Source organism: Electrona antarctica, assembly GCF_951216825.1.
Source record: "Electrona antarctica genome assembly, chromosome: 2".
Lineage (NCBI taxonomy): Eukaryota > Metazoa > Chordata > Actinopteri > Myctophiformes > Myctophidae > Electrona > Electrona antarctica.
In genome coordinates, this window is record NC_136807.1 from 11,246,795 (window position 1) to 11,269,590 (window position 22,796).

The 22,796-nt window shown below is 44.2% G+C and overlaps 3 protein-coding genes across 3 annotated transcripts in view; 1 reads left to right on the forward strand and 2 right to left on the reverse strand.

Annotated features, from left to right (window-relative positions):
• The window catches only part of nphp4 (nephronophthisis 4), a 425,525-nt gene that overhangs the window by 284,860 nt on the left and 117,869 nt on the right, over positions 1–22,796 (reverse strand). The gene's annotated exons all lie outside the window — the stretch shown is intronic.
• On the forward strand, positions 3,963–8,649 carry LOC306941931 (carbohydrate sulfotransferase 3-like; the record flags this gene model as incomplete). The annotated part of the gene is made up of 4 exons (XM_079527569.1): positions 3,963–4,042; positions 4,916–5,083; positions 6,445–6,804; positions 7,941–8,649. The coding sequence occupies 4 exons, from the start codon at positions 3,963–3,965 to the stop codon at positions 8,647–8,649; spliced, it is 1,317 nt and encodes a 438-aa protein (XP_079383695.1).
• Positions 6,229–22,796, reverse strand: part of cUnh1orf174 (chromosome Un C1orf174 homolog) — a 148,028-nt gene continuing 131,460 nt past the window's right edge. Inside the window, exon 5 of the transcript XR_013792057.1 lies at positions 6,229–6,247. The gene's annotated coding sequence lies outside the window, so the exon portion shown is untranslated. The remainder of the gene's footprint in view (positions 6,248–22,796) is intronic.

Here is a 22,796-nt window from a genome sequence, read left to right on the forward strand (position 1 = left end):
GCACAGGAGGAATTAGTCCTGCGCCAAATGGATGTAAAGACAGACTAATTGCATGAACCGACAGAGAGCAGCCAGAAGGCTATGAGAAAGAGTCAGAAACTGGTGAAAAGCTAGTATGCAAATGTGTCAAGTCTCTCTACGGTCGGACGCATGTCCGGTACAAATTGGAATGCATTGTTACACGCATTTAGCTGAGAACGGGTTTGTATAGAATCCGAATTCTATTTATAGAATTTGCAGATACAAAAGAGAAATATGAGAATGTGATGTCGCATGGCAATTATCATAGCAGCTAACAATTAAGGGTGTGAAAATGATGCTCAAAATCAGGTAGGCTAAAGAAAGATATACTAAAACTCTCCCCTGTCAGGTGAAAAGAAGCGGCTTGGACGCTCATGCATTGAAGCATGACGTCAGTCCGTTGCTCTCCCCGGGTTGGTGGAGGGAGTGTAGTAGAGCCTAATATTACATTAGATAGTTGACACTGGGTTACAAAATCCTGGGATAAAAACAGGAGGAGGAGACCAGTTCACCTATGGGAGTTTGAGACTGAGGATACAGTTACAGACAGAGGACAAACTGGAAACATTATGCAGCATGTGACATTCCTCAAGTTTACAGAGAAGACTTAATGTCAAACTGGTAATGGCAAATAAACTCGTTAAGGATCTGGTTAAACTAGGTTTCTCTGGTAAGCTGTCCCCTTCCCCTCCTTCAGTGGACTCTGAGATGAGGTCAGACACTCAACACCGGTGTATGTGAAGAAGCAGGCTCTTTTGGTTCAGCATCTCCTCTGCAAATTAAGGTAAAATGTATATTTGACTTAATCTGGATGTGAGTTCACCTTCCTAGCGGGAATTTTAGATATTAGGTCAGTTTATGTGCTTTGTATTAGTCTCACTGTATAATGGTGTGACTGTAGATCTGTGAAACACGTCTAAGTCGTTCTTTCTCAATCCATACTGTATGTCAAATTTACGGACAGATTGTGTTGTGTTAAAATAGCAGATCTAACGAGTTGCAGAGCGACACGTTGTGTGAGCTTGTAGGTCTGCGAAGAAGTTGTGATGTACCAAAAACCAAAAGTCCTCCATTGACTTCAATTATATTTCAAATATTTCTAGAACTACAAATCATTTCAAATATTCATGTACACCAGTGTTGTTTTTGACATAGTCTCTTGAATGGTTTTAATTTAGTTTTAGTCACTTCACCTAGAATGATTTAGTGTAAATATCATAAGATTTTAGTCAACAAAATCTACAGTTGATTACATTAAAATGTAATGACTGAATTTACACTTGCTGAAAATAGCAGATGTACAAGCTCACAACGCGTTGCGGTAGATCTGCTATTTTCAGCATGCAACCAAGTGTAAAATGACTTGTGTCTTTTACTTATAATGGAACTCTTGACTTGTCCACTCCTAACATTTTAGTCTAGTTTTTATTTGTTGACGAAATTGTCAATATATTTAGTCGTTTAGTTTTAGTCATCATAGCTTAGATTTCATTTAGTTTCAATTTAGTTTATCAGTGGAAAAACGTAGTCGACGAACAATTTGTGTCATTGAGACTGAGGATACAGTTACAGACAGTGTCTGCACGGTTCCACAGTAAGCTGAACATGTCAAAGATTGAATGAGAGTTTAGAGTTTCTAAGGGAAAGTGTGTAGGAGTAGTCAGGTGCCAAACTTTAGTCTCTAAGGCCCCATTTAGACTGCAGTCAAGTCAAGTCAAGTCAATTTTATTTATATAGCACATTTAAAAACAACAGCAGTTGACCCAAAGTGCTTTCCAGAATAGGTAGACCGTAGTCTATCACAGTGCAATAACAAAAGATGTAATAAAAGCAAACAAAATAACAACAAAAACAAAAACAATGAACAACAATAAACACTAAAATTCACACGGTATTAAAAGCCAGACTGAAAAGGTGTGTTTTCAGGTTAGATTTAAAAATCTCCAGGGTGGGGCTAACCTTGATGTGGATTGGGAGAGTATTCCAAAGTGTGGGACCGGCTACAGAGAAAGCCCGATCACCTTTGGTTTTCAGGTTTGAAGGGGGGACTGCAATGAGTTTGAGAGTGGAGGATCAGTCACTTCAAGTCACATCCCATTCAAATCAGATTTATTTTCTCAAATCAGATCTTTGGACCCGAGCTTTCACTCTGCCGTTTGCAAGTGACCAGATCCCATCTGTGTGTTCAGACTGATTATAACAACTCAACCCAAAGCCACCCTGCATCGACCTATCTGCTTTGGCAATTTCACACCCTACCCGGTTTGCATTTACACCCCCCCCCCCCCCCACCCTTTCTGAATTCCAATAGTGAATGGGCATATAAGGAGTTTCGCTCAGAACAAGTTATTCCTGCCTACAGTAGGCTGGTGGGCTACATTTTCCAACCTCACTGTGGAGACAGTTGCCATTGTAGAAATAAAATAATGAAAAAGGAACAAACACCCGCACACTGTCTTCAAATGCAGTGAACCAACTTTTAATAGGGAAACAGCAACATTTCGGCCTTTTTAGAAATAAAATAATAAAATAAACACTATGGTTTGGGTGTCAGATGACCAATTTCACTTCACGTCCACACTAAAATAAGTGGTCAGCCACATTATCTTTTTTTTTTTTTAAACATCATATATTCCATTGGCTGTTGTCTTGGTTTCGCCCAGTCCTGTCCTAACCAGCACCCCCATTACAAAAGGAAAGGTATAAATGTGTCTGCCATGTCCGTTGGAAGACCCTAACGGGTCCATTTGGTTCCACCGAGCCATGTTTTTACCACTCTCTCCCTGGTTCTCCCTACCGAACGCGTCACTATGCCTATATTCTCTATAGACTTTTCATATTGCGTCGAATAGGAACTGTGTTCCAAAGATAAACAAAGGATCCTGTTCGTTTGACTCATCTATCCATCTATAAATGTCTCTGTCTGTATGTAGTCTGTGTGTGTGTGTGTGTGTGTGTGTGTGTGTGTAATCCACGTAACTCGAGAACCGAAAATCTGACACACGCGTTCCACACCACAGCAGGGGGTGCAATGCCCGGTGTCGAGTCGGTCGGACCCACGGTTGTCCAGAACCGCCCCAAAAAGGCGTCTGCCCGGGCTCTGGTCCGGGCCCCTGCCCAGCGTCCATATATGGAGCTGTTCTGACCTCACAACACTCCATATTTGGGTATGCCTGACACAGAACTCCACAAGCTGACTGCATATACTCCTTCCTTGGTCTTACAAAGAACTCCATATATGGGCATAAAAGGGAAACGGACATAATATCTGGGCGGGGCATGCATTTCCAACTTGCACCGTTCCAAGTAGGCCAGTGCCCAACGGGCACCGCTGTAGAGGCCCCACGGGCACCGCTGTAGAGGCCCAACGGGCACCGCTGTAGAGGCCCCACGGGCACCGCTGTAGAGGCCCAACGGGCACCGCTGTAGAGGCCCCGCGGGCACCGCTGTAGAGGCCCCACTGTAGAGGCCCCACGGGCCCCACTGTAGAGGCCCCACGGGCACCGCTGTAGAGGCCCAACGGGCACCACTGTAGCGGCCCAACGGGCACCGCTGTAGAGGCCCCACGGGCACCGCTGTAGAGGCCCAACGGGCACCACTCTAGTATTGATATACAGAATCAACGGTGAGAAAACGCTAATGTCACTGGATTTCTATCTTGATGTGACACAGATCTCATTCAGGCTAGATTTGGCTGCCAGCGTAAATGGGACTAATGTTTTTCTTTCGGTGAAAAAAAGTGTAATATCCTGAGTGCACGTTATTAGTAAATGAGGCCTTTTTACAGTACCTCCATCTCAATGCTTTATTCCAGAATGAGGCTTAATGTGTCTGTAATTCATCTCTGTCGACAGAGATGAATGGAGGAGAGCTGAGTGAACAGATTGCTTCAGGACGGGAGACGACGGTGTAGACGTCACCTTTAAGGCCCACCATTGAGAATGAGGACCATATACAAGTATGTCCTAGTCTTCACCTGCATCGTGTCCCTGGCCATCATCAACAAGGAGAGCGTCTTAAGGTGAGTGGCCTTCATGGTGCACAGATGGAACCAAATGGATCCCTACTTTCCACTGTATTGCAATGTTATACATCTGTAAATATGTCCAATTATTGGTTCCTACTCCGAACTATCTATCATTTTGCTGGTGATTGATTGATTGATTGAAATATGTTTAAACAGTTTGCAGAATTACAGTACATTTCAAGCACAAACTCAATACAAATAAAGGCGCTATATAAATGCACCATTTACCATTTACAAAGGCTGTTAACTGTGAGTGGACGACCCAATTAAGCATTACACTTGTTTACAAGAGGGTCCACCATGTTCAATTCATCAAAACATTTAGAGACATACAAATAGACACTTCTATATAGATAAAGAACAGAACAGGAATTCAGATTTATGGGGGCCCCTGGAACCCCCTCAAGGACCCCTGGGGGCCCCCGGACCCCACTTTGAGAACCTCTAATACAGGTATATACTACACAATTCGACCTACAACGCTTAAAGACGGTGTGAAATGGTTCATTTGGGCATTTTATTTTCAACACATGCAAAGCTCATGGCTTATTTATAACCTATATGTTTTCAGATACATATTTTAGCGTGATGACTAAGTTTAACAGGTCCATTTGGTTCCATTTGTACACTCTCAGAGTTAGATTAACATTGATTTTACAATATAAATTGGGGTCCCAGAGATATAAATGCCATTAAATGGAGGTCCGTATGTCAAAACTGGTATAGGTCTGGTATCGTCAAAATCATCTCTTATGGGGTCCTTGGCATATATTTTCAAATGGGGGTCCGCGGGCTAATAAATGTCAATCCTTGACATGAAAAAGGTTTGCGAACCACTGAGCTAATCAATTCATCACGTCGCATCAGGGCCTCCGATGAGCTGATCCCACAGACCGATGAGCTGACCCAGGGACAGGCTCCACAGACCCTGAATGGTCTGCCCTCCGAGGAGCCAGAGGAAGAGGACGTGGATGCCGTTCGCCATTTCCAGTGGCTCACTGGATCGCAAAAAAGCGTCTTTCGCCGAACAATCAGGTACATGAACGAACTGATAAGAAGCAGAGCGAAACCGGGCTAAGGAAAATGCTAACCGCTGTATGGAACATATAACCTACTGTGGAGCTGTTTACAAAAAAAAGTGTACCTAACTTTGCTACTACAGAGAAAACATGCACATGTACATGTTACTATTTCTCTACTCTTTCTTGCACTCTTTATTCTATCCCTTTGTTTGCTGTGCTTTCTGTGTTTTTGTTTTGAATGCCATGTTATCTATGCCGCTGCATTGTCTGTAAGGAAGCCTAACAAAAATAAGTTGTACGTACCTGTACACAAGATGTAACAATAAAGTCCAGAAAAGAAAGTAAGGTCTGGACACACTGGACTGAGCTCCGAAAGCTTAAGGTATTCTTTTCTCACCACAGGGACATGACGTTTCGAGCCTCACGGCTCCTCATCAGACGATGAAGAGCCGTGAGGCTCGAAACGTCACCTGTGGTGAGAAATAATACCTTAACCCATTCAGGCCCGACGTCGAAATTTAAAAAAAAAAGTTTTCTAAATCATGACAATTTTCGGAAAGATTTGAGGCACATTTTAACGATTTTTCAAAAATAGCAGACCTACAAGTTCATAGCGCGCCACTCGGTGGCGCGCTATGAGCTTGTAGATCTGCTATTTTTCAATAGCTAAATTATAACAATGTTTAAAACACCAAAACGGGTTCCCGCCCCAAAATGGGTTAATGGTTAATGTGGTTAAACGCTAACGTGACATGGATGCGTTCCAGGTCTCAATGGGTTAAAGGAGAATGCCATGCTAGAAGGCTTTCTTACCTTTATTTGTAGTTGTTACGTCCCCAACAAAGAGGTCCAGGTGTTATTTTGTGCAAAAGTGCATTATTGGCAATTTCCCCAAATATAAGGCCTCAATGGGGTTTGGGTTTTTGCGCTAATTCGCTTATTTCCATCGAAATAAGTAGTAAAGTGTGCCGCTTGGGATTCTATTTACATTATGAAGAGGGGATATATACAAAAAAAATATATTTTTGAACGATGGAAATAAGCGAATTAGCACAACACCCCATAGCCCCATTCAATTCAATGCAATGCAATGCAATTCATTGAGGGCTTATGGTAGGGGAAATAGCCAATAATGCGCTTTTGCACAAAATTACACCTGGACCTCTTTGGTGGGGACCTACCAACTACAAATAAAGGTAAGAAAGCCTTTTAGTATGGAATTCTCCTTTAAGATTTTGGAGCTCAGTCCAGTGTGCGGCCCTTACTTTATTTTCTATTATTTACCTCAGCCCAGCACCTGGGGTTTAGTTTGTGGATGTGCATGCTCTATTGTTTTTACAATAAAGTCCAACCTTGAACCTTGATCCTATACAGCAACAGCGGAGGCCACAAGCACATCCTGATCTTGGCCGCGGGCAGGACGGGCTCCTCGTTTGTGGGGGAGTTCTTCAACCAGCACGGCGACGACATGTTCTACCTGTACGAGCCGCTGTGGCACGTGCAGGACGGGCTGAGGACCATACAGCGCGCCATCGGGGTCAACACCAGTCAGGAGGCGTTGGCGCTGATCCAACGGGATGTTCTCCGGGGGCTGTTCCTGTGCGACTTCGCCCCTCTGGAGAAGTTCATGTGGCAGTGGCCTAAGGAACACATGACGCCCGCGCTGTTCCGCAGGGAGTCCAGTGAGGCGCTCTGTAAAAAGCCCGTCTGCACTCCAGTGGTCGGGAACGTGTGGTACGGTATTGCAGATTTTTGAGATATGATGCTCTAGTGCAGGGGTTCCCAAACTTTTTCACGTCAAGGACCTGCAAATTGACACTAATTAGCCCGTGGACCTAACCTGACTCCGCCAGATGGGGCAGCAGAGAGTACACTGGGTTCCCCCCTCCTGCTCCCATCTGGGAACTCTCAGGCAGACTTGATGCAGCGGCAGCTAGAGGCGGGATCAAGGCAGCACTGTGTATGCCTTGATCCCGCCTCTAGCTGCCGCTGATTGGCCAGGCTGTTTTGTGGCCGGGCATCAAGTCTGCCTGAGAGTTCCCAGATGGGAGCAGGAGGGGGGAACCCAGTGTACTCTCTGCTGCCCCATCTGGCGGAGTCAGGTTACCGTGGACCCCCATTTGAAGAGATATGCCAAGGACTCCCATAAGAGAAGATTTTTACGGCTCTAGCAGTGATTCAGAGACTCTATTAGATCAGTTGTTCCCAACCTTTTAGCCCGAGACCCAAAAGAGAAATGTGATGTCTCCCTAGCTGGGACCCAAACTAGTGAAAATAGCAGATCTACAAGATCACAACGCATGACTTCACACAGTGTTGTGAGATTGTAGATTGGCTATTTTCACTACAAAAACATTTGTTTTCTAATTTGCCATATATTATTCTTAATCATCATTCTTGGGCCATGCATTCCCAACATGGCTATTTTCACTACAAAAACATTTGTTTTCTAATTTATGGACTCTTAGATTTATTATTTTATTTCATGAAATTACTGAACAAATCATTGAATTAGTATTTCATTGATGACGTCAGACAAATGCCATATATTATTCTTAATCATCATTCTTGGGCCATGCATTCCCAACATGGCTATTTTCACTACAAAAACATTTGTTTTCTAATTTATGGACTCTTAGATTTATTATTTTATTTCATGAAATTACTGAACAAATCATTGAATTAGTATTTCATTGATGAAAAATGTTGATTTAAAATAACAATTAAAAATATACTTACAAAACTTACAAAAATAAAATAATAAAGGGACCCATAAAAATACCCAGTGTTTGGCAACCAGTGTGTATTAGACACTGTGTCTTGTTTTGACTCCACACTCACAGCTAGATGTGTCCCTCTCTTCACAACAGGCAACAGTGCAAAACGCTAAGCTGCGGGCCTCTCGACCTGACCCTGGCGTCCAAATCCTGCCACACCAAAGAGTACCGTGCCATCAAGGTGGTCCGCTTGGGCCGGCTGGACAGCCTGCGTCCCCTGTTGGAGGACCCCCGCCTGGACATGAGGGTCATCCAGCTGGTGCGAGACCCCCGGGCCATGCTGGCGTCCCGCATGGTGGCCTTCGCCAGCGACTACCAGAAGTGGCGGGAGTGGGCGCGGCACGGCCAGATGCCGCCCGAGGACGACAAGGAGGTGCAGTGGGTGCGGGGGGAGTGCGAGCGTGACCGCAAGGCGGCCGTGGCGGGGCTGAGCCAGCCCCGCTGGCTGCGGCGGCGCTACATGCTGCTGCGCTACGAGGACGTGGCCCGCTACCCCGAGCGGAAGGCCGAGGAGATGTACCGCTTCGCGGGGATGCCGTTCAGCGCGCAGGCCAGGGAGTGGATCAGGAGGAACACGCAGGCCGAGAATCTGGCGGCGGCCAGCGATGCTTTCTCCACCGAGAGGCACTCCTCGGAGCAGGCGGACAAGTGGAGGTTGAGCCTGCCGTACGAGATGGCCCAGGTGGTTCAGAAGCTGTGCGGGCCCACTATGGAATTGTTTGGGTACAGCTTCGTGAAGGATGAGCAGACGCTGGTCAATAGGTCCATCAGCCTGCTCGACCCGCCTTACTTAACCCATTAATGTAGCTAAAGATTTGCGCTTTTAATTGTTGCAGGTGGATTGGTGGCCAAAAAGGTATACCGTTTCCAAAGTAAACGGGTCACGGGATGGAGACGAGATGCTTTACCAGTGATCGCACATTTGATCCTTGAATTATGTCAAATTATCCACACTTACCAGTTACAGTATGTGCTTCAATGACACCTTTTCAGGAAATAAAAGGGATAAAACATTAATTGTGCCATAAATGGTAAATGGTGCATTTTATATAGCGCCTTTATCCAAGGTGCTTTACAGTGCATTACATTCACCCATTCATTCACACACACACATTCATACACCGATTGCGGCGGAAGCCATGCAAGGTACCAACCAGCACATCGGGAGCAATTTGGGGTTCAGTGTCTTGCCCAAGGACACTTCGACATGTGGACAGGAGGAGCCGAGATTCGAACCGCCGACCCACGGATCATTGGACGACCTGCTCTACCTCCTGAGCCACAGTCGCCCCTGAGTGCCACGAGTGTATTACGTATTGTGTATCGTGTGTATAGTGTTTTTTGCACTGTACTGTACAGTATGTACTGCATGTACGCCAGTGTATAATGTATATTGAAGGACCCCCTTCTAAATGGAGATGCTGCATCAAATTCTGACCAAATTCTGACCATTATTATAATACACAAGACAAACCTGTTTATTGTAGAACACGTCAATTTGGGACTTTAAATATTTTACTCAGGTAAAGATGCTGTAATGCGAAATTGTATATTTGTGACGTCTATGAGGAATGGAAAATAGCCAAGATTATTCCATTACCAAAGAACAGTAAAGAACCTTTTTCAGGTAAAAATAGCAGACCAATAAGTCTATTACCAGCCTTGAGTAAAATTATGGAAAGAATAGTGTATGAACAAATTCAAGAATACTTCTGTACAAATGATCTAAATACAGTATTTAGATCATTCAGGCACACAACCACGGCATTAACTCAGATGGCAGATGATTGGATGACTGAAATAGATGATAAAAAATTAGTCGGTGCGGTATTGTTAGATTTAAGTGCAGCATTTGATGTTCTAGATCACACGCTTTTACTGAATAAATTGAGATGTTATGGATTCGAATCACTTGCTATGGCGTGGATTGAAAGTTATCTTATTTACAGGAAATATATACTGTATACTTCAATGGAAGTTATTCTGGGTTGAAGCCAGTGAGTTGTGGTGTGCCTCAGGGAAGTTCTTTGGGTCCACTTTTATTTTCTATTTTTGTGAATGATCTGCCTTTAATTTTAAAACATGCCACCGTTGCGATGTATGCGGACGACTCTACAATATATACATCCTCTAATACATCCAGTGAACTTACAAGAGTTTTAAATTATGAATTAAAACAAATAGAGAAATGGATGAGAATAAATAAAATGGTTCTGAATAAAGAAAAGACAAAATGTATAGTATTGGGTTCAAATCACTCATTAAAAAATGTACCAACTTTACACTTAACCATAAGTGAGATAAAAATATTGAACAAGTAACTGAAGTAAAACTCTTGGGTATTATTGTAGATAATAAAATGTCATGGAATAATCAGATAGATGAAATGGTGAAAAAAATGGGCAGAGGTATGGGTGCTATTAAACATTGTAGGAAATAGCTGCCTAAATATTTAACCAAACAATTAGTACAAGCATTAGTGTTATCACATTTAGATTATTGTGCAGTAATTTGGTCCAATACGAAAGAAAGTAACTTGAATAGATTACAGGTGGCCCAAAACAAAGCAGCTCGTATAGTGCTTCAATGCCCATATCGAACAAGAGTAAGTACAATGAACAATGATCTAGTGTGGTTAAGTGTAAAAAGTAGGTTGGATTATTTATTACTGTGTTTTGTGAAAAACATCATCACAACTGAAACCCCAGCAATAATTTATAATAATGTATCATTGTTCTCAGATACACATCATTATTCGGCAGTCATCAGAGGATCGTTTTATGCTGCCTTCATGTAGAACTAATGTTAAACAAAGAACAGTCCATTACAGAGCAATGGTGGCATGGAACTCTTTACCTATGTTTTTTGTTAATGAGGATAACTATATGAGTTTTAAGAAGAAGCTGAAGTTGTTTTTGTTCACTCAGGAGATGTGAAGGAGATGCATGTGAGCTGTGATATAATATATATATATATATATATTATATAATATATAATATATTGTGTGTTATATATTGTTATAGTGTGTATATTATATTATATATTATAGTATATATCCCATTATAATGTATATTTACTTTATTATCAATGTTGAAGATTTATTTGTACTGTGGAGCTAGCTATCAATGTAGTAGACGGATCATGAGTTTTGTGTTGTATTGTGTGTTGGATGAATGTTGTATGTAAATGTATGTAATAATATAAAATAAATAATGTAATGATGATATGTTTTAAGGCTGCTGTGTCTCACAGCAAGCTAATGGGGATCTAATAAATAAATAAAAAAATCTATGCTATTCTATATGTATCAACTTTGGTCTGCCTCGCAGAATACTGTGCCAAAATCATGTTCTTGATGTCATCAGACAAATGCCATATATTATTCTTAATCATCATGCATTCCCAACATGCCACAGGAAACAAAAAAAGGTCAAGTAAGGATGAATTAAAGATATTCAATGCTTATAGTGTTGCTGTCTGGAAGAAACCACTCAACTCTATTTTTGAGGCTTTTTCTTTCATAAATCAGTGCTATTGAACACCCTTTAAGTCTGTGTGTTGGTTAAAAAGTGCTTTGACAAAAACCTCCTAACTCCACTTGAGCTGCATGTTTGGTAATGACCTGAAAAATGAAACTTTTGGAGTTAGGTGGTTTCTTCCAGACACCAGAGATATGAAATCTAGTGTGTTGCTAGATTTCAGGGAGGTAAACTTGTTGTTTGATTAAACATAATGTGCCACGAAAAATAGCTTCCAATAGCTATAGTTATTCTTGCATCGATGTATGTGTCCATACATGATGATCGCCTCGATCGATCAGCCAAACAAAAAGATTGTCCCTCCCAGTGAGTGAAGTGCAGTGATGCCCGATTTATTCTTCGTCGTACAACATGTTCCGTGCTGAAAATAGCTGATCTACAAGCTCACAAAGGGTCGCGTCCGCCACACATTGTGAGCTTGTAGATCAGCTATTTTCAGCACACGGAGATATGCAGGCTCTGAGAACTGAGAACATTCAGAAACTTCTACCTTCACAATAAAATAATGCAGCTTTCACAAGTTGGCCCATAAACACAAGGAAAAGGATTAAGAATTCGGTGGCATTTCACATTGCAAAAGCACTATTTTTTTCCAGAATGTAAAGTTGTCACTTTATTAATCCCACGAAACCTTAAACTGACTTTCTGTGTGTGGAAGTATTGCCTGCCCTTTGTTGACTTTGAGTGACTTTGTGTTGGGTTGGAATAATTTACAGTGTTTTGAAGCATAACCAGGTAGGTTTCTGTTTTTTTACACAGTGACCTTTGTAGGGGTTTTTATGTTTCAAACCTTTAATGGTGGAAACCACTAAACCACTAAATAAATGGCGCCCGATGTTGGGTCATGTATTAACACCATGCTATATAAAGAAGAAAATGGTGCTACCTAATTTGTGGTGGTGATACCAACTTAAAAGGTAGCTGGCACCAGTGCTACATGTGAAAAGGTTAGTCTGGAGCCCTGCACACACGTACACACACTCGCACATGACTCTGTTCTCTCTGGCAAGTGAAATATACAGTAGGCCATGGACAAGTGCAATACTATATTATGACCTCCCGCGGTCCCCCCCCCCTCATTTGACTTGAACATTGAAGCTGCACATGAACTTTGTTCTCTCTATTTTAGCTATTTTATTTATTTATCACATGATATGATAAATAAATCCCATTTACTATTTATCTTTGTATCTTGTATTTTACTACTCTTAAAAGGTGCATCATAGATGCTTTTATTAATAGACTATAGGGCGACTTGACTCGACTGGACTATGCCGGACAACAGTTTATGCCATGATGTTCATCAATGTTTCTTTCCTTTACTATTTTTTCCCTTGTTGATACTGCTGTGTGTGTTGTGTATGCACTAAACAAAGTTTCGTTGTATGTCTCATACAGTGACAAATAAAGATCTTATCTTGTCATGCTTTCACTGGATTACTTTTTTTGATATCAAGAACAGTGCACAGATGGTAACGTAAATGTACATGTGTTGTTGTTGTTGCCGTGAACTGGGTCTTTGTGATCCAGCACCGACTCAAGCAGATCACAGCATGGACATAACTAACATGGTTGGCATCAGCAGTACAATTACTACGAATATTATAATAGCTTGATGCACAAAATGTCAAATTGCTTCGGCCTATTGCTTTTCTGCTTGGTTCTGTCTTATCGCAGCTATATTATGTCGTTATGATTGGTTATGTAACCTTATTTTCAGTACATTATGTTGTTCATCTTATGGTATTCATCGCTGTGCCCTGTTATTATCGTACATGGCGTGAGAGCCAACCTCTCCTAGGCCTGAGGCTGATAGCTATGGTCATTCTTACAGGATTAGAGGAAGGAAGTCTGCACACTGTTCCCAGAGTAATTTCATTTTAAAAGGACAACGTTTCGACGTTTTCAACAGGTTCTTCAGGTGAGACCTGTAGAAGACTAATTGCACATACCGAGCAATCTTCGTTCCTCACCTATGGTCATGAAGTGTGGGTCATGACCGAAAAAATAAGGTCGCGAATACAAGCGGCCGAAATGAGTTTCGACGGGTGGAGATAGGGTGAGAAGTTCAGTCACACGAGAGAGCCTCGGAGTAGAGTCGCTGCTTCTTCGCCTGGAAAGGAGCCAGCTTAGGTGGTCCGAGCATCTGGTTAGGATGCCTCTCGGGCGTCTCCCTATAGGGAGGTCCTCAAGGCACGTCCCACTGGGAGGAGACCCAGGGGCAGGGGGCACCAAGGCGCAGTTGGAGTTAACACATCGACTCACTGGCCTTGGAAATCCCCACAGCCTTTTACAATGCGTTCCTATGGGAAGGATGACTTAGAGTAAAATCTCTCCATGACACACTGTTTTGGATCGTCCCTCTCCGGCGCAGTGGGAGGGATTTCTCTGAGTACTGGCCACAAGCCAACAACTCCTTCACAAAGCACTGAAAAGGCTTTATAGAGCTTTATTATAGTTGCATTGGCTAATATTTCCACAACGTTGTCACAATTAAACTGAGACAAAGTAGATGCCAGCGTGATACTCTGCCTTCAAGTCTGGCCCCTCTCAATCGTGGGAGGACTTCACGGCCGAAGTGGTGACGAGCCAACCTGATCCGTCTGGAACCAGGCTACAGTCAACCGTATTTGCATACTGGGCGTATGCAGCCTGGCCTGCATGCCTGCAGCTCCGCGCCAGATCCTCACCAGTCCAGTTCCCGGGATTCCCAGCTGAGTTGGAGCAGCAAGCGGAGCCCTGCACACCTCTCCTCACCACCCACCTTGCTGTTAACTATTGGAGCAGCAAGCGGAGCGCTGCACACCTCTCCTCACCACCCACCTTGCTGTTAACTATTGGAGCAGCAAGCGGAGCCCTGCACAGTGCACACCTCTCCTCACCACCCACCTTGCTGTTAACTATTGGAGCAGCAAGCGGAGCGCTGCACACCTCTCCTCACCACCCACCTTGCTGTTAACTATTGGAGCAGCAAGCGGAGCGCTGCACACCTCTCCTCACCACCCACCTTGCTGTTAACTATTGGAGCAGCAAGCGGAGCCCTGCACACCTCTCCTCACCACCCACCTTGCTGTTAACTATTGGAGCAGCAAGCGGAGCCCTGCACACCTCTCCACACCACCCACCTTGCTGTTAACTATTGGAGCAGCAAGCGGAGCGCTGCACACCTCTCCTCACCACCCACCTTGCTGTTAACTATTGGAGCAGCAAGCGGAGCCCTGCACACCTCTCCACACCACCCACCTTGCTGTTAACTATTGGAGCAGCAAGCGGAGCGCTGCACACCTCTCCTCACCACCCACCTTGCTGTTAACTATTGGAGCAGCAAGCGGAGCCCTGCACACCTCTCCACACCACCCACCTTGCTGTTAACTATTGGAGCAGCAAGCGGAGCCCTGCACACCTCTCCACACCACCCACCTTGCTGTTAACTATTGGAGCAGCAAGCGGAGCCCTGCACACCTCTCCACACCACCCACCTTGCTGTTAACTATTGGAGCAGCAAGCGGAGCCCTGCACACCTCTCCACACCACCCACCTTGCTGTTAACTATTGGAGCAGCAAGCGGAGCCCTGCACACCTCTCCTCACCACCCACCTTGCTGTTAACTATTAGAGCAGCAAGCGGAGCCCTGCACACCTCTCCACACCACCCACCTTGCTGTTAACTATTGTTAATAAACTCGCCCGGGTGGGCTTCAACCAGTGGTGGAAAAAATGCTCAAATGTTGTACTTAAGTAAAAGTATCAATACTGTACTCCGTTACAAGTAGAAGTCCCGCATTCAAAATGTACGCAAGTAAAAGTGCAAAAGTATCAGCATCAAAATGTACAAAATGTACTTAAGTATTAAAAGTAAGTAAAACAAATGTGCATGACATTATTTAAATGAACTAGAAATACAAGGACATGACAGAAGGAGAAACAGTATCCAAACGACTGCCCGACAGGAGTTTAGTTTTCATGTTGCACGGTAAGACTACGGTCATTAGTATAATAGTATTATTGCCAGGGTGGGTCAGTCATGTAACTTTCCTGACGTTAAGCTGTGTATGTGTTCAACAACACAGCCATGCAAAATAACATTGACAGCTATGAGGTAACGAAAGCTTGTCCTGCATAGCAACAGCTGCTAAACTATTTGGATTGGCATTGGACAATAGCTTTTTTGGGGTGCGGTTTAGCGAAGGGCTAATTCAGACCATCACGGATTACAAAGGGAAACCCAGCAATGCAGGCGAGGTGTCAGCATCTAATTTCACACATTAAATGCACGCCTTGTGGATAAAACGGCAGCCAAGGCTTTACAAAAAAAGACCACGGGACATACAGTATCTAGGCCATATATGTGCAAGCGGACCAGCTGGCTCCTCCACACTAACCTTGGCTCCTCCACACTAACCTTGCGTCACCAGGATTTCCAAAGCCTGGTCTGTGTTACTAAATGGCTGTGTGATCCAGTCGGGAGCGGATGATATCGTTATGTCATGTTGTAGTCATTGTTTTGCAGTCATCAGGCCGGAACCCTCAAACCAGAACTTTCTTTCCCTCAACCCGGAAGAATAATACCTTGCCAATAAGAGCGTAGTTTTGCTTTCAAAATACTAAATAAATATACATTGTGAGTGTGCTTTCCAGAGTCAATTTAGCATCTGTATACCTTTGTTATCCCACAGGGAAATTTATTCTCATCGCAGGCTACGAGAGAGCTTAGTTTAGTTCGTTTATTTTGGTCCTTTTAAGAACAATACATTACATTGCATTACATAACATAACAAAAGGCAATTTAGAGAAAAAGAAAAAAAACGGACCGAAAACGTGTAGGCTTTAGCTAAACGCTTATTTTTGCCTACCCCGTTTGTGTACAGGAAAGAAAAAAAATCATAAAATCAATCAACATAATTTCAACTTTGATTTAGCAATAACTGAAAATGATTTGGGTTTTTTAGTTTTTCCCTGTTTCTTCCCCTCTTTTTTTCCTTTTTACTATTCCGAGTGCGAGAAGTACTAACAGGGAAAAGTAACAGAGGAGGGGCGGCGGTGGCTCAGGGGTAGAGTGGCTGGATGGCAACCGCAAGGTTGCCAGTTCGAACCCGGGCTCCCCCAGAGTTAGTGTCGAAGTGTCCTTGAGCAAGACACTGAACCCCTAATTGCTCCTGATGTGCAGGTTGGTACCTTGCATGGTTTCCTCCGGCATCGGTGTATGAATGTGTGTGTGAATGGGTGAATGTAATGCACAATCTATGTAAAGCGCCTTGGATAAAGGCGCTATATAAATGCACCATTTACCATTTAACAAAAACCTCCGAAAGGAAATCAGGGTTTCATACATTTCCGAGTGTTGGTAGACCTGCGCAGTGTATAGCAATATGATATTTTTGCCAACAGGCAACGCCAGACTACATAACACTTAGATAAATGAATACACACACACACGGCATCACACACGACATCACGGCACTCCATCTTTAAATAATAAATGCATATAGATATTTAGGGATATTTGTGATGATTGTTGATTTTTCAACAATATTTACTAATTTGTATTTATAATAGGGATACTCTATTCTAATGTTTTATATTTGTTGATTACCTTAGTTTTGAACATTTGGTGACTGATGTACACATGTTTTGTTCTTTGTCCAAGCGGTTCCATAAAGGTACCCCTCTTACAGATAAACATCTGTTCTTTGTGTTGGTCCTTGCATTGGCTCTGATAAACACACCTCTCCCTCCGAGTTAAAATCTGGTCTCACGTGCTTTGAAGAGCTCCTGCATGCAGGGTGGAAGTAAATGATGGTGTGCCTTATACATTATGATCGCAGTGTTCATATCGGCTAGATCTTCTAATCTTAGGGTTTTATCATTAATAAAGAGTGGATTGGTAATCTGATTTATTAGCAATTCTTATGGCTTTCTTTTGTAACAGGAAGATAGGGTTGATTTTACGTAGGTGTAAGCACACCTAGGATTCCATGCGCGGCCAAAAGCCGCTGTCTGCTGGGGTCTCTTAAGGGTTTTTAGACAGCTGGTGGATGTAAATTAAGCTCCACCCACGCGGCAGATTGCCGCGCCGGCCAGATTCCCGGAAAGGTTTGCCCCAGCGGAGCAAGCTGTCTAAAAACCCTTAAGAGACCCCGGCAGACAGCAGCTTTTGGCCGCGCATGGAATCCTAGGTGTGCTTACACCCACGTAAAACCAACATCAACCCTATCAGGAAGAGATGCTGGCAGACAGCGGCACTATGTTAAGTATGTATGAGGGAGCAGTACAGCAGATAAAGTGAGTTATTGTTGACAATGGGGTTTTAATTTATATAGTATTGCAATTTTTGGGGATATTTTTTACTTTGTTTGCTATGTGCGGCTTCCAACAGAGTGTGTTATCTATGGTGACACCCAATAATTTGTTTGCTATGTGCGGCTTCCAACAGAGTGTGTTTCTATTACAAAAGAGAATATACTGTTTTGTTTTACTAATATAAGATTTAATGATAAATTGTTGATGTCAAACCACTTTTTGAGAATATGCCTTTTGAGATAATTCCTTTTCCACTGCAGCGAGTCATTTTAGAGTGAAGGCAGGGACGGATTTGTTGGGCCCGGACTGATGACTACAAAAAAATCAATGACTAGACTAGAATGACGTAAGATTATCATCCGCCCCCGACCGGATCATAAACCCGAAAAGGAATGCTGCCCAGGCTACCTCCACACTGGGCTGTGTGCTCACTGCTCAGCCCCCATGCTGCCCAGGCTACCTCCCCACTGGGCTGTGTGCTCAGCCCCCATGCTGCCCAGGCTACCTCCCCACTGGGCTGTGTGCTCAGCCCCCATGCTGCCCAGGCTACCTCCCCACTGGGCCGTGTGCTCAGCCCCCATGCTGCCCAGGCTACCTCCCCACTGGGCTGTGTGCTCAGCCCCCATGCTGCCCAGGCTACCTCCCCACTGGGCCGTGTGCTCAGCCCCCATGCTGCCCAGGCTACCTCCACACTGGGCCGTGTGCTCAGCCCCCATGCTGCCCAGGCTACCTCCACACTGGGCCGTGTGCTCAGCCCCCATGCTGCCCAGGCTACCTCCACACTGGGCTGTGTGCTCAGCCCCCATGCTGCCCAGGCTACCTCCACACTGGGCCGTGTGCTCAGCCCCCATGCTGCCCAGGCTACCTCCACACTGGGCCGTGTGCTCAGCCCCCATGCTGCCCAGACTACCTCCACACTGGGCTGTGTGCTCAGCCCCCATGCTGCCCAGGCTACCTCCACACTGCTGGGCCGTGTGCTCAGCCCCCATGCTGCCCAGGCTACCTCCACACTGGGCTGTGTGCTCAGCCCCCATGCTGCCCAGGCTACCTCCACACTGGGCCGTGTGCTCAGCCCCCATGCTGCCCCATGCTGCCCAGACTACCTCCACACTGGGCCGTGTGCTCAGCCCCCATGCTTCCCAGGCTACCTCCACACTGGGCTGTGTGCTCAGCCCCCATGCTGCCCAGGCTACCTCCACACTGCTGGGCTGTGTGCTCAGCCCCCCATGCTGCCCAGGCTACCTCCACACTGGGCTGTGTGCTCAGCCCCCATGCTGCCCAGGCTACCTCCACACTGGGCTGTGTGCTCAGCCCCCATGCTGCCCAGGCTACCTCCACACTGGGCTGTGTGCTCAGCCCCCATGCTGCCCAGGCTACCTCCACACTGGGCTGTGTGCTCAGCCCCCCATGCTACCTCCACCCTGGGCCGTGTGCTCAGCCCCCATGCTGCCCAGGCTACCTCCACACTGGGCTGTGTGCTCAGCCCCCTCCTGTGCTCCTTGTGTGGCCACACACAGCTCAAATAGTCTACTGGAAGTTCCATGCACCCAGAATTGGTGATTAATGTAAACGTTTATGATAGAAATGTTATCTATAGGCCTAATGGATGAAATTAAGCTTGGTTGCTAAAAGTTGCACGTTGAGCAATTTGAGTAATTAGCATTCATTAAGTAATCATTCTTTAAGTAGAATGTGACATATGAAACTAGGGGGTTTTAATGATTCTGAATCCATTCCAAGCATTAGTTTTGCACAAAAAAACGGCACAATGATTAAAACCCCCTAGTTTCATATGTCACATGCTACTTTAAGAATGATGACATTTTGAATATTTTGCCTTATATAGGATGTTAATGGTATGGTCACATATTGCTAATGGTATGGTCACATACAGTATGCTAATTACTCAAATTTCTCAACGTGCAACTTTTAGCAACCAAGCTTAATCTCATCTGCTAAACCTATACATGACATTTAAATCATAAATAAAAGTTTACATTAATCACCATTTCTGGGTCTAACATGGGACCTATGGGAGCTTCCAGTAGACTACAACACCATCATAAAGTTAGCTGACGACCAGATCACACGCAATTTAACTTTCCAATGACAGGACTGATTAGTCAATGCAAGAAGGGTACAGATTACTAAAGATAACACGATACCATTGTTTACCCAAACTACTGTTACTATGAAAACCGTTTGGTTGGTCATGTAACTGTAATTATGAAGAAAAAAAATGTCAGACCTCTAGTTCTAGGAAACACAGAATGGGGGGACGTTTGTATTATTTCCACACAACAGCTCTAAGGTATATTAATGACATAGTAAAATGTTGAAAATGAGTGGAATGCCCCTTTAAGAGCCAAGATGCCTCTCCTAGGCCTGAGGCTGATAGCTATTGTTTCGTTTGTTTGGTTGTCCTCAGTTGTCCTCAAAACCACACCTCCAGTCGCTGTCATAAGAACGGGAGGTGCGCTCATGATCACGGCAGCAGTGCCTGTTTGTCCATGGCTGCACGCGCACCTGCAGCCCATCAAGTATAATTTATGCTTCGTCCCGCGAAGGTGTCGCGCACGCAGACCTCTACGCTCACAACAGTCGCATATGTGATGCGATATGAGCTTGTATTTCAGCTGTTCTCTGTGCGCAACACTGTTGCCCTTTGAAGTATAAATGTCTCCTGGGTGCATCTCACTAGCCAACTCACAAGAGGAGGTTGAATGGACTCAAACCAGCGCTCCCCAAAACAACAGGTTTGGAGATCTGTTGGGAATTGATTACATGAAACAGTCACCCGTGCGCCCAGTCCCAATGTTTGTAAACAAATAATTGACACACACACACACACACACACACACACACACACACACACACACACACACACACACACACACACACACACACACACACACACACACACACACACACACACACACACCACATTACTGTCATTATGGTAATCTCACACTACATATCGCACACTTTCATTAGCCCTCTTAATATTCCCAGAATTAAAATAAAATAAATAATTATTCCAGGGGCCACAAGGGGCCACTCCACTGGCCGCATTTGGCCCGCGGGCTGCCAGTTCAATACCACTGGTTTAACCATGTGCCTCCGACAAGGGATGGGAATTATCGATTGATGCATTACTTGATAGTTTTGATAAGCTTATCGACCGATTAACCGGTTAGTTGATAAGCGGCGTTAAAAAAAAGAAATCAGAGAAACTTAATTTCCCTCAGTGTCTAACAACTTTCGTTCCACTTTGACCCCTCTATCACATGGAACTATTTTTTGGGCGTAGTGATATGGACACAAAAAACATAGTTCCGTGTGATATAGGGGTAAAAAATGAACGAAAGTTGCACTAATATTTTAGAATTAGGTCAACAATACAAATGACGTTAGTTTTGTGGATTGATTACTTTTGATGCGTGGCCCCCTGTGCCCCCCCACAAAATGACCGGAACTACTTAATATTTCACCAAAACCAGAGCAGAACTCCCACCACGGGACTCGGGCAATCAATTAATACAGTTGCAACCGTTTAAAAAATCTGATCTATCCCTTTAATTGACTCATTTCTTAACGGCGATCAATCGATTAACGATGAACTATTATCATCCCTACCTCTGAGCCATTTATTTCATATCACTGATGGACCGCAGGTCCTAAAACGGGAACCCCTTTTGGTGTTTTAGGCATTATGTTATACTTTAGCTATTGAAAAATAGCAGATCTACAAGCTCATAGCACGGCACTCTGCTATTTTTGAAAAATCGTCCAAGTGTGGCTCAAATCTTTGAATATATATTATTTCAGAGCGAACGTTTTAAACTCAAATCTTTGCTTCTGGGGGGGGGGGGGGTCCCTGGAACAACATATTTTCAGATGGGGGTCGGTGGCCAAATACATATGATTTTTGGGGGTCCTTGACATGAAATATTGAGAACCCCTGTTTGTTTGTTTTTCTAATAATTTGTATCCCACGATTTTGTAACCCATTTTTCACCCCTGTGTCAATATATCTAATGTGATCCTGGGCTCTACACACCCTCCACCAACCCCTGTTCTAATACGTGAGGGGGCTGTGGTTCATTTACTGCTTTAGTTTTTAAATATTCCTAAAAAGAAAAGGGAGAAAGAGAAAAAAAAAAGGATTTGGGAACTTCTCTTTTGGTCCACCCATTCAGTGAAAAGGCCCATTGTGGATGTATGGGATTTTTTCCACTGCAGGTCCCAATTTCACTAAACCCGGGTGAAATTCACCCGAACACTCGCCTATAGGGCCAGTGCATAGGGAGGAGTTTCACTCAGAACGGGTTATTCTGGTTGCCATTTTCCTGCCTACCGGCTACCAGTAGGCTATAGTAGTAGGCTGCTAGGCTACATTTTCCAGCCTCACTGTGGAGACATATACCATTGTATATATACAATTAAATAAACACTGTATGGTTTGGGTGTCAGATGACAAAATATTCAAACAAACAGGAAGGTAGGAGCGCACACCAGTAGTGGGGAGGTGCTGACCGCAGGAGATAACTATGACTGAAAAAGGAGAGAGGCCGCACAGCTCGTAGTCACGATGCCATCAAAATCTTTATTTTTCCAACGTTTCGGCAACATGTTGCCTTCTTCAGGGAAAAATGAAAGATGACAAAATATTAAAATAACATAACCTTGATCCACAACAGTAATGGGTCTGCCCTGTCCGTTTTTATACTCTAACTTGTCCATTCTACCGCTTTCATTGTAGCCTTGCAGTGCGTTGACTGTCGGAGATATCAAACAATTAAATACACGCTGTGTGGTTTCTTTGGGGTCATGCCTATGTTCCCTCAGCCCTATGTTCCCTCATTCCAAAACAGACCCTATGTTCCCTCAGCCCTATGTTCCCTCATTCCAAAACAGATCCTATGTTCCCTCAGCCCTATGTTCCCTCATTCCAAAACAGACCCTATGTTCCCTCAGCCCTATGTTCCCTCAGCCCTATGTTCCCTCAGTCCTATGTTCCCTCATTCCAAAACAGACCCTATGTTCCCTCAGCCCTATGTTCCCTCAGCCCTATGTTCCCTCATTCCAAAACAGACCCTATGTTCCCTCAG